The following is a 13,095-nucleotide window of genomic DNA, read 5'->3' on the forward strand; positions in this document are numbered from 1 at the left end:
TTTCAACCTTCGCCATGAACATTATGAGTAAAACCTAAGGACATATTTGTCCATATGCAACAGCGGAGCGTGTCTCTCTCCCACACAATGAATGATAGGATCCATTTTATTCAAACAAAACAAAAACAAAAACAAACAGACGCTCCAAGCAAAGTACATAAGATGTGATGGAATAAAAATATAGTTTCACTAGAGGAACCTGATAATGTTGTCGATGAAGAAGGGGATGCCTTGGGCATCTCCAAGCTTAGACGCTTGAGTCTTCTTTAAATATGCAGGGGTGAACCACCGGGGCATCCCCAAGCTTAGAGCTTTCACTCTCCTTGATCATATTGTATCATCTCCCTCTCTTGATCCTTGAAAACTTCCTCCACACCAAACTCAAAACAACTCATTAGAGGGTTAATGCACAATCAAAATTCACATGTTCAGAGGTGACATAATCATTCTTAACACTTCTGGACATTGCACAAAGCTACTGAAAGTTAATGGAATAGAAAAATCCATCAAGCATAGCAAAACAGGCAATGCGAAATAAAAGGCAGAATCTGTCAAAACAGAACAGTCCGTAAAGACGAATTTCTAAGAGGCACCAGACTTGCTCAAATGAAAATTCTCAAATTGAATGAAAGTTGCGTACATATCTGAGGATCACTCACGTAAATTGGCATAATTTTCTGAGTTACCTACAGAGAATTAGGCCCAGATTCGTGACAGCAAGAAATCTGTTTCTGCGTAGTAATCCAAATCTAGTATGAACCTTACTATCAAAGACTTTACTTGGCACAACAATGCAATAAAACTAAGATAAGGAGAGGTTGCTACAGTAGTAACAACTTCCAAGACTCAAATATAAAACAAAAGTGCAGTAGTAAAATCATGGGTTGTCTCCCATAAGCGCTTTTCTTTAACGCCTTTCAGCTAGGCGCAGAAAGTGTCTATCAAGTATTATCAAGAGATGATGCATCTACAGCATTTCAAAATTTATCCCATTAGGTATCTTAGATGCTCCTTTTTCTATAGTGGTATTAAGAGCTTTATCAATTTTAGGCCTATAATAGTTTTTTGGTTTAGGCACCTTAGAGACATACATGAACTTTTGCTCCTTACCCACATAAGCTTTCTCTCTAAACTTAATAGACGAAAAAGTTGAACCCAAGGTTCCCATAGCTTCTTCAAGTTCAGTAATCCTTTGGGTTTGATTATCATGAATAGCACAAGCTTCTAAGATGGCAATTCTCTCATTAATTCCGCCTAGAGATCTATCAATTTTATCAGTGCTATCAAGTAATGCTCCCAAATTAGTCTCAATACTTGGAAGATTTTGCTCTATGGTTCTCAACTTTTTCATGACATCTTCAAGAGAGGTTTCAATTTTAACTTCATTAACAGGTGGTATTCCAAATAGACTCTCAATAATGCAACTAGCTTCTAAGGCAGGAGTACCTAGGAAGTTACCTCCCGCGAGACAATCAAGAACATACCTATTCCAGCTAGAGATACCAACATAAAAATTCCTGAGTAGGATAGTGGTGGAGTGTTTCTTAGTGCACCTATTATGGGCATCACTAATTCTATACCAAGCATATTTTAAACATTCTCCCCCTTGTTGCTTAAACGAACGAACTTCAACTTCAGGATTACTCATTTTAGCAATAGTAAATAAAGCAAACTAGATAAAGTAAATGCAAGTAACTAATTTTTTTGTGTTTTTAATATAGCAAACAAGATAGCAAGTAAAGTAAAGCTAACAACTAATTTTTTTGTATTTTGATTTAGTGCAGCAAAAAAAGTAGTAAATAAAATAAAGCAAGATAAAAACAAAGTAAAGAGATTGGAGGTGGAGACTCCCCTTGCAGCGTGTCTTGATCTCCCCGGCAACGGCGCCAGAAAACAGTCTTGATACGCGTACAGCACGCGACCGTTGGGAACCCCAAGAGGAAGGTGTGATGCGTACAGCGGCAAGTTTTCCCTCAGTAAGAAACCAAGGTTTATCGAACCAGTAGGAGCCAAGAAGCACGTTGAAGGTTGATGGCGGCGGAGTGTAGTGCGGCGCAATACCAGGGATTCCGGCGCCAACGTGGAACCTGCACAACACAACCAAAGTACTTTGTCCCAACGTAACAGTGAGGTTGTCAATCTCACCGGCTTGCTGTAACAAAGAATTAGATGTATAGTGTGGATGATGATTATTTGCAGAAAACAGTAGAACGAGTATTGCAGTTGATTGTATTCGATGTTAAGAATGGACCGGGGTCCACAGTTCACTAGAGGCGTCTCTCCCATAAGAATAAGCATGTTGCGTGAACAAATTACAGTTGGGCAATTGACAAATAAAGAGGGCATGACCATGCACATACATGTTATGATGAGTATTGTGAGATTTAATTGGGCATTACGACAAAGTACATAGACCGCTATCCAGCATGCATCTATGCCTAAAAAGTCCACCTTCAGGTTATCATCCGAACCCCCTCTAGTATTAAGTTGCAAACAACAGACAATTGCATTAAGTAAGGTGCGTAATGTAATCAACAAATATATCCTTGGACATAGCATTGATGTTTTATCCTTAGTGGCAACAACACATCCACAACCTTAGGGGTTGCTGTCACTCCCCCAGATTTAATGGAGACATGAACCCACTATCGAGCATAAATACTCCCTCTTGGAGTTACAAGTATCAACTTGGCCAGAGCCTCTACTAGCAACGGAGAGCATGCAAGATCATAAACAACACATAGATGATATTGATAATCAACATAACATAGCATTCACTTATTCATCGGATCCCAACAAACACAACATATAGCATTACAGATAGATGATCTTGATCATGTTAGGCAGCTCACAAGATCCAACAATGATAGCACAATTAGGAGAAGACGACCATCTAGCTACTGCTATGGACCCATAGTCCAAGGGTGAACTACTCACTCATCACTCCGGAGGCGACCATGGCGGTGAAGAGTCCTCCGGGAGATGATTCCCCTCTCCGGCAGGGTGCCGGAGGCGATCTCCTGAATCCCCCGAGATGGGATTGGCGGCGGCGGCGCCTCTGGAAGGTTTTCCGTATCGTGGCTCTCGGTACTGGAGTTATTATCGACGAAGGCTTAAATAGGCGGAGGAGGTAGGTTTAGGGGCGACGCGAGGGGCCCACACAACAGGGCCGCGTGGCCAGGGCTTGGGCCGCGCCGCCCTGCCGTGTCGCCGCCTCGTTGCCCCACTTCGTTTCCTCTCCGGACTTCTGGAAGCTTCGTGGAAAAATAAGATCCTGGGCGTTGATTTCGTCCAATTCCGATAATATTTTCTTACTAGGATTTCTGAAACCAAAAACAGCAGAAAACAACAACTGGCTCTTCGACATCTTGTTAATAGGTTAGTGCCGGAAAATGCATAAATATGACATAAAGTATGCATAAAACATGTAGGTATCATCAATAAAGTGGCATAGAACATAATAAATTATCGATACGATGGAGACGTATCAGTCGCCTTCCGTCCAAATCAGGCGGTGCTGCCTACCGTCGTCTTCAACGCCGTCTACTTCGACCTGTCGTCCCTGTTGTCAACAACGTTGTCATCAACAACATTACTGCTGCGACATCATCTGCTACACCTCCACCGCCACCTCCACCAGATCGGTACGTGCGACATATCTCGATCTGTTTAGCGATGGATGCTTTACCGTTTGCACTGCTGCTACTCATGTTGATTAATGCATCTAGTATGTTCGAGTTTCACATGTTAGTAGTTGCTATCATCATGTTTTATATTCTGGAATTAATCATGGAAATTGTGCCTAATTATCCAACAATCCAAAAACCTAATTATAGGCAATTTCCTGAGTTAACAATGGCTGGTTTTGCTGATGCACTGATGCCGGATAAGTTTACTGGTGTGCACTTTAAGAGGTGGCAGGTTAAGGCCACGCTTTGGCTTACTCATCTGAAAGTGTTCGAAGTTAGTAATGGTTTACCTGAAGGAACTATATTTGAGCAAGATCAGAACAAGTTCAAGGAAAACAATACTCTTTTTATTGGATGCGTTCTGAGTATTCTTGCTGATCGTCTGTGTGATGTTTACATGCACATAACATATGGTAAAGAGCTCTGAGATGCACTGAATGCTAAATTCGGTGCAACCGATGCTGGCAGTGAACTGTACATCATGGAGAGCTTCCATGACATCAGGATGGTGAACAACCATTCTGTAGTCGAACAAGCTCATGAGATACAGTGCATTGCGAAAGAGCTTGAACTCCTTAAGTGTGTCTTACCTAACAAGTTTGTGGCTGGATGCATCATCGCTAAGTTGCCCCCTTCATGGAGGAACTTTGCCACAATTCTCAAACACAAGAGACATGAGATATAAGTTGAAAATCTGATAGCGTCTCTTGATGTTGAGGAGAAAGCTCGGGCTAAGGATACTACTGAGAAACGAGAGGGTCAGTCTAGCGCCAACATGGTGCAGAAGAAACCCTACAACAAGAATAAAGAGAATAACAAGCCCTCCTTCAATAAGCCTATGAAGACTACAACCTTCAAGAAGAAGATGATAAACAAATCAGATTTGAGCTGCTTTACCTGTGGAGAGGCTAGCCACTTTTCTAAGGACTGTCCAGAGAGGGCAGACCGCAAGAAAAAAGGCAAGGCAAGTCAACACGGTGACCGCTAGCAATGCTGATGGGTACGGCAATCTCTTTATTGTTCTTTCGGTACTTCAATCTCCATGTTGGTGGATTGATACAGGTGCTAATGTTCATGTGTGTGCTGACATATCCATGTTCACTTCTTACCAGGTCGCCCGGGATTCTTCCGTCTTGATGGGGAATGGGTCACATGCTTCTGTTCGTGGTGTTGACACGGTAAATCTGAAGTTCACTTCGAGTAAGATCGTGCAGCTGACGAACATGCAGCATGTCCCTACTATGAACAAGAATCTCGTTAGCGGCTCCCTTCTATGCAGAGATGGGTTTAAGGTTGTTTTAGAGTCGAATAAAGTTGTTGTTTTCAAGTTTGGACAATTTATTGGTAAAGGCTAGAGTGCGGAGGCTTGTTCCGCTTTTCACTTTCTGATTTCAGTAATAAGTCTGTGAACCATATTTGTGGCAATGTTAGTGATGATACTAGTGTTTGGCATTCTCGTTTATGTCACATTAATTTTGGTTAATGTCTCGGCTATCCAGTTTGAGTTTAATTCTGAATTTCACCATTGCCAAAGGTTCTAAGTGCCATAGTTGTGTGCAATCAAAGCAACCTCGGAAGCCTCACAAGGCGGCCGAGGAGAGAAACCTGGCACCTCTAGAACTCATACATTCTGATCTATGCGTGATGAATGGTGTGTTGATAAAAGGTGGAAAGAGATATTTTATGACATTGATTGATGATGCGACTAGATTTTGCTATGTTTATTTGTTGCGAACTAAAGATGAAGCTTTGACTAATTTAAAATTTATAAGGCCGAAGTTGAAAATCAACTAGAGAGAAAGATCAAGCGTCTTAGGTCGGATCGTGGTGGTGAATATTTTCCTAAAATCTTTGATGAATTCTGTGAGGAACATGGCATTATTCATGAGAGGACGCCTCCCTATTCGCCCCAATCAAACGGGGTTGCCGAGAGGAAAAACCGCACGCTGACTGACTTGGTGAATTTCATGTTAGCCACTGCTGGTTTATCAAAGGCTTGGTGGGGGGAGGCTTTGTTGACTTCATGTCATGTCCTGAATAGAGTCCCTAACAAGAATAAAGATAAAACCCCTTACGAGGAGTAGGCTGGGAGAAAACCATCACTTTCGTATTTGCGCACGTGGGGATGTTTGGCGAAAGTCAATATTCCAATTACTAAGAAGCGCAAATTCGGACCAAAGACAGTGGATTGTATCTTTCTAGGTTATGCTCCGCGGAGTATAGGCTATAGATTTTTAGTAGTTCAATCCGAGGTACCCGATATGCATGTTGATACTATTATGGAATCTCGTGATGCAACATTTTTTGAGAATATGTTTCCTATGAAAGATATGCATAGCATTGCTAGAATTTCTACTGAGATAATTCCTGAGTCTAGTCCATCTAATGAGTATTTTGAACAATCACATGAGAATGTTACTGAGAAGGATGACAATGAAGCTCCTAAACGGAGCAAGAGACGGAGGATTGAGAAATCATTTGGTGATAATTTCATTGTGTACCTTGTGGATGATACTCCCACGTCCATTGCAGAGGCATATGCATCTCCAGATGCAGATGACTGGAAAAAAACTGTTCATAATGAGATGAACTCGATTCTTTCAAATGGAACTTGGGAGCTATCAGAACGACCCCATGGATGCAAACCTGTGGGCTGCAAATGGGCGTTCAAGAAGAAGCTAAGACCTGATGGTACTATTGAGAAGTACAAGGCGCGGTTGTAGCTAAAGGCTACACACAGAGAGAAGGCGAAGATTACTTCGACACCTATTCACCTATCGCTAGACTTACCGCCATTCGAGTACAACTATCCATGTCTGCCTCTTATGGTCTTATCGTTCATCAAATGGACGTAAAGACAACTTTTTTTAATGGAGAGTTGGAAGAGAAAATCTATATGGATCAGCCCGATGGGTTTGTAGTAAAAGATGAAGAAAGTAAGGTGTGCAAGTTGCTGAAATCTTTATATGGCCTGAAACAAGCACCTAAGCAATGACATGAGAAGTTTGACAAAACTTTAACTTCTGTAGGCTTTGTTGTCAATGAGGCTGACAAGTGCGTTTACTATCGCCATGGTGGGGACGAAGGTGTTATACTGTGTTCGTATGTGGATGATATTCTGATATTTGGTACAAACATGAAAGTAATACACGAGGTCAAGTCTTTCTTGTCAAAGTGCTTTGATATGAAAGATCTGGGAGAAGATGATGTGATTCTGAACATCAAGCTTATTAAGAACGAGAGTGGGATTACTCTAACGCAATCCCATTATGTTGAGAAGATCTTGAGCCGGTTCGGCTATATTGATAGCAAGTCTTCTCCAACACATTATGATCCCAGTGTGACATTGCGCAAGAACCGGAGGATTGCCGTAGATCAATTGAGATATTCTCAGATCGTTGGCTCACTCATGTACTTAGCGAGAGCGACTAGATCTGGCATCTCTTTCGCTGTTAGCAAGTTGAGTAGGTTCATGTCAAACCCGGGTACTGATCATTGGCATGTACTTGATAGGGTCATGCGCTACCTATGTGGTACAATGAGTTATGAGATTCAGTATTCAGGGCACCCAGCTGTGCTTGAAGGATATAGTGATTCAAATTGGATCTCTGATGTAGCTGATCTCTATGCCACTAGCGGGTATGTATTTACCTTTGGAGGTGGCGCAGTGTCATGGAGATCTTGCAAGCAAACCATATTGACGAGGTCAACTATGGAAGCAGAACTTACTGCTTTGGACACAACCACTGTTGAATCAGAATGGTTGCGTGAGCTCTTCATGGACTTGCTTGTGGTTGAAAAACCTGTACCGTCCTTTTGAATTGTGACAATCAAACTGTAATTGTCAAAGTGAACAATTCTAAGGATAACACGAAGTCATCAAGACACGTCAAGAGACGTTTGAAGTCTGTCAGAAAATTGCGAAACTCCGGAGTAATAACTGTTACATATATTCAAACAGACAAAAACCTGGGCACCTGGCAGATCCCTTTACAAAGGGACTATCACGTAATGGGATAGAAAGTGCATCGAGGGAGATGGGTTTGAGACCCGTTGATGTTACACCATAGTGGTAACCCAACCTTTGTGATCAAGATCCCGTGAATTAGGACCTGGGAAGAACAAACTAGTGGTTTAATTGAGGAGAGTATTATGTAACCCTCTCTGTGTGAAGATGCACAACTCTCAATTGCTGTAAGGCAGGTTGGCAACAAGCCTTAGTGTGTTTATGTTGGCTATTTTAGCAAAGATGCTGTCCTACAGAGTATTCTTGAAATAACACACCTATATGAGTCCGCTTGTTAAACGTCGCAATCTATGAGATTTGGGTGATCTCTAGTAAACTCATGAAGAGACCACGAAGTATAACGCATATGCTTCACCCGCGGGGTAGGCTACTGGCAGTCATGTACTGGTTATGACTTTGAGTGAAACCCTGTTCACGCAAAACTTGCAATTCAAGGCTTAGTCCATTGTTCAAGTGTGAATGTATGTAGCTTAAGGTTCTAGCTAGGCGGAAGTTCAACTTAAGAGTCTCCGCTGAAACACTGGTATATAAACAAGCGGCGAGTATTGGTAAGTCTCTAAATGGGGATTTGAGATCTGGTGGGAGATTGTTGAAATATTGGGCCTGCACTTAGTGGCCCATACTAGATTTCAGATTTTCCTATAAATCTCAAAGCCCACATAGTGGCAGCCTTGAGAGTTTGAGCCCAAGTTGGTGGCAACTCACTAGGGAGTGGCAAGAGGTGGGAAGTTTAGTCCCACATGGAAAGTTGAGAGGAAGTTAGACCACCTTATAAGGTGGGTTGTTCCACCACTAGTAAATGAGTAAGAATAGGAGTGGTTCACGCACGCTCCTCCTCCTCCTCGCTCGCTCGTCTCGACTCGACTCGACACGTCACGACGTGCGCCGCACTCGTGGTGAGTGGATTGGGCCTCGAGCCGAGACTTTCCTTACTTTTTTTTTTGCAGCTCAGGAAAACGAATAGAGTCCTAGACGGACGCGTCGCAGTTAGTCGATTTGGGTCGCTCCCGGACCATGGGCTATCTGTAACCGACTCGAAACGTGCGTGCGACATGGCGTGGCCCACGTTGCCTAGGGTTTCCCGAGCCTATATAATCTCCTGTACGTGCGGCATATCTCGATCTATTTAGCGATGGATGCTTTACCGTTTGCGCTGCTGCTACATGTTGATTAATGCATCTAGTATGTTCGAGTTTCACATGTTAGTAGTTGCTATCATCATATTTTATATTCTGGAATTAATCATGAAAATTGTGTCTAATTATCCAACAAAATATGTGGAAGGAGAGAGGGCGGCGTGGAAGCCGATGATTAATTTCGGTAGTAGACTAGTAGGCGTTCCGATTTTGTTGGAATGGCGTCTGTGTGCGTTGTTTTCGTGCAGCTCCTGTTTTGAAGCTTGCCGCTGGCATGTTATGTGTTCCTGACGCCTGCGCCATCAAACCAGTAAACTGTTGATTTCCCCATTTCTATAAAGCAAAGGCAGAGCTCCTGCTCTTCACCGTCAAAATATTGGAAATGGGTGCATATGTCGGGTGGGCTTCTGCTCTGAATATATACCATTGCATTTCTTGAGTCCGAGATTCTCCATAGGATGGTGACGATGACAGCGCTTCAAAATTCGGCAGTTGATGTGGGGTTAGCGAGAGGGACCAGATGTCATGAAAGTTTTGAAATTGTGGACGAGTTCCAATTTTGCGGCAGAGAGGCAGGGCCAGTGAACAGAGTGGTGAGATGGCCAGAGATAGAGCTTAGGTTTGTTGCAAGGGGGTTCGCCGGCGCCGGAGATGGGAGGCTCATGATGGTGGTGGACCGGCGGAGGTGGCGGGGGATCGATGGCGAGATGGCCCTCGGCCCAGACCGTTTTCTTCCCTAACGTGTTAAATTTTGGGCCCAGTCGAGGGCAGAGGCGCTTGGCCCAGACGTGCCGCCTTGCGCGCGGCTTGGTGGTTTCTTGGCGTGATTCTGCCCCTCTCCCCAGGCACAAGGGCAGTCCAGCCGCCGCCGGCGCCAATGGAGCGGGACCGTGGCCATAGCCAACCTAGCAGTAAGCTCCGCCTCCGATCTCCTTCGACGCACCTGCTACAGCCTACAGTATTATTATTCATATCTGCTGATGGGATCCAGTTACGTTAGATTTGAAGGATAACTAACGATGCTTGCTGGGGGGGAGCAATTGCATCCTTTCACAAACACAACTGAATATGAGTCTGGCTCTGGTTTTGATATCGTTGGTTCCTTTCATGGATCGATGCCCACGTAACCCTGTGCCTGTTGTGTTGCAGATGATGGATCAATCACCTCATTAGCTAACAAAGAAACCCCACCCTGCCAACATGGTGATGATGATTCTCAAGGTAGCAAAAGAATCAGATGTTCATGGATAGACCTTCCAGAGGTACGTTGGTAATGAGGGACTACTACTAGTACAAGTATAAAATCAGCAGAACATGATTTATGAGCATCTCTTTAAGCACGGAAATCTCCTAGCTAGAGTCCTAGTGCATGTCAGTACCTTTTTTTTGCTTAGTTGTGTTACAGCTAATTCTACAGATATTTCCCTTATTAGCAGGTTCAAAACCCACATTTACAAAAGCAAGTGTTGTTCAGTATCCCAGAAGAGTACTTTCTTCATACTTTTGCTTCTGTGATTCCAGTGTTGAACTTTTCCCCTTGTGCACGCAGGAAATCTGGCATCATATACATTCCCTAGTGCCAATGCGAGAAGCTGCCCAGGCTTCCTGCGTGTCTCACGCTTTTCTACACTTGTGGAGATGCCGTACGAATCTCACATTCACCAAGGAAACAATTTGCTCAAAACAAAACTGGTTTGATGTAGGAGAGTTCAACAACAGTATCAACCATATTCTGGTGAACCACCCGACCACCGTTGGTGCTAAGACTCTCATACTTAAATTGCATGGTCCATACGATGGCAACTATTATAATTGTCTCGATTGTTGGCTCAAGATTGCTGTTACACCAAAGATTGAAGAACTTACCCTTGTATTACGACAGTGGACAGAGGAGATAAAGTACAACTTCCCTTGCTCGCTTTTATCTGGCGTAAGTGGAAACACGCTTCGGTATCTCCGCCTTGACAGATGTGTGTTACGTCCCACGTCTGGACTTGCTATGAAAAGCCTGACAATGCTGCATCTCTGTAAAGTGCGTATTACAGGGGATGAGTTAGGATGCCTTCTTTCTCATTGCTTTGCTTTGGAACAATTGAAACTCAGATATTGTGATGATATAATTTGCCTGGCGATACCTAGCCTGCTGCAGCGGTTCAGCTTCCTGAAGGTTCTTAAATGTGCGAACCTTCAAATGATAGAGAACAAAGCTCCAAACCTCTCTAGTTTTTCCTTTAGTAGTAATAGTAATCAAATACAACTAGCACTTGGAGAATCTCTGACAGTAAAGACACTGAAGTTGCGCCATAAAGGTGCAATCGGTTATGCTATTGACAAGCTTCCTTCCTATGTGCCGAATCTTGAGACTCTTACCATACACACTTTTTCTGAGGTATGCTCTTAGACCCCACTTCATAAATAGCCATATTTTCTGATATCTTTAATCCGAAGGATCTTTTGTGCAGACGGTCAACGTGCCAATAGTGTGTATAAAATTTCTCCACCTCAAGTTCTTGACTATTTATACTTGTGGATGGGATATTTTCCATGAGTATGATTATTTGTCCTTGGTTTCTTTCCTTGATGCTTCTCCCTCCTTGGTGACTTTTGATTTGCATGTAAGTAACTGTTCATCCTGCAAGAATTATCTAATTAATAGCTATGTTTGAATCTGTAATTCAAATATCCCGCCATGGGATGTTCAGGTATGTGATGTTCAGGTATCAAAGAAGTACAAGTACGAATGGCTTCAGGGATATCCCTCATCTCTGAGACAAATGCCAGAACGACAGCATGGCAACCTCAAGAATGTCAAGATCACTGGTTTCTGCCTCCAAAAAAGCATCATTGAGCTGACACTTCATATTCTAGAGACTGCACCATCGCTGAAGTGCCTTACATTGGACACTTTTCCTGTTTATTACCAGCATTGTGGCAATACATTGGACAAGAAATGCCCCCGCTTCAACAGATCATTTATTATGGAGGCACGTGCCATCATCTTGGCTATAAGAACACACATTGAGAGGAAAGTTCCCTCTACAGTTAAGTTAAATGTTCCGGAGCCTTGAAGGCTTGAAGCCAGTGTCATGCTTTGTGAAATTCAGGTGTCAAATTATGATAGTTATCTGACGTTTAATCATGTTGTTTTATTTGTGGTGTGCTTTGCTTAAGTTATCAGATCTGCTCAATCTTTGTTTTTTATAATACTAATACATTCTGAATAGAACATATTACTAGGCTGTCCAATATATTTATTCACTGACATGGATCATATTGTTGTGATTTTTTTATTCAAAAAAAAATATGAAAAGTTACTATCTAAGATGATTTAACAAGAAAAAAATTGTTGGAACTTGGAAGGCTGGCAAGTAATATATGGTTCAGTCTTCTAGCAATACCTGGAAAGAAATATGGCCCGGTTGTTTTGTTACGGTTCCGTTAATATATTGAAACAGAAGCTTGAGGCAATATACATTGTAATTTGATTTCTTTTGGTAGCCATGCACATTCGTCTACAGAAAATTATGTCACGCATGTGTGCACTTTTTACTTGTAGCTACCTGATTTGGTCGTTAATTGTGACAAAAGAATTCAGGGAGAAATCCTGACCTTAGTACAGAATCCCCCACGTTAACACATGGTTGGCAACTGGTAATGTTGAACAAAAAAAAGGAATCCCAGAACTTGATACAACATATGCACAACGAGCCTTTTTAGGTACTTGTGTTTTTTCAGATTGTATTGTAGCTTGTCAAACATCCATTTGCTCAGACCTAATTTTCACAAGGAATGGATCCGGGAGTGGAGATCCAATCCAACCACTTTTATCTAGTTTAGCATTACTTTTACCGTTACATTCTACTCTGGCGAATATTTAAATTATAAGTCCACTATGTGCACCGAAGGTTTAGTCACACAAACTCGCACTTTGACACTACGGGAAAATCAGGCGCTGCCGTGCAGCCAAACTTTGCCGTGAGCTGCTGCACGGCAAAGATTTCTTTGCCGTGCGTAGCAGGAAGAGCGCACGGCAACGAAAAAATGCACGGCAAAGTATTAGCGCAGCGCACGGCAAAGAAACATATCACGGCAAAGAAAGAAATGGCGCACGGCAAAGAAGTGTCTCACGGCAAAGAATTGGAGAAGCGCACGGCAAAGATTTTGCGACGGCAAAGTCCCTGCAAGCCGCACGGCAAAGAAACAGCGCACGGCAAAGGCACAGACCGCCGTGCGGCCAAACTTT

At 42.8% G+C, this 13,095-nt stretch overlaps 1 protein-coding gene across 1 annotated transcript; it reads left to right on the forward strand.

Annotated features, from left to right (window-relative positions):
* The first annotated feature begins 9,595 nt into the window (after positions 1–9,595).
* On the forward strand, positions 9,596–12,022 carry LOC127298291 (uncharacterized). The gene is made up of 5 exons (XM_051328186.2): positions 9,596–9,763; positions 10,002–10,114; positions 10,402–11,241; positions 11,315–11,467; positions 11,555–12,022. The coding sequence occupies exons 1-5, from the start codon at positions 9,730–9,732 to the stop codon at positions 11,918–11,920; spliced, it is 1,506 nt and encodes a 501-aa protein (XP_051184146.1). The 5' UTR covers positions 9,596–9,729; the 3' UTR covers positions 11,921–12,022.
* The last annotated feature ends 1,073 nt before the right edge of the window (positions 12,023–13,095 follow it).

This window comes from Lolium perenne, chromosome 5 (genome assembly GCF_019359855.2).
Source record: "Lolium perenne isolate Kyuss_39 chromosome 5, Kyuss_2.0, whole genome shotgun sequence".
In the NCBI taxonomy this organism is placed as follows: domain Eukaryota; kingdom Viridiplantae; phylum Streptophyta; class Magnoliopsida; order Poales; family Poaceae; genus Lolium; species Lolium perenne.

Coding starts and splice junctions, on each gene's coding strand:
- LOC127298291 (XM_051328186.2), top strand. CDS start 9,730: ATGGAGCGGGACCGTGGCCATAGCCAACCTAGCA. Junction 9,764..10,001: donor TGGCCATAGCCAACCTAGCA/GTAAGCTCCGCC, acceptor GTTGTGTTGCAG/ATGATGGATCAATCACCTCA. Junction 10,115..10,401: donor CATGGATAGACCTTCCAGAG/GTACGTTGGTAA, acceptor TTGTGCACGCAG/GAAATCTGGCATCATATACA.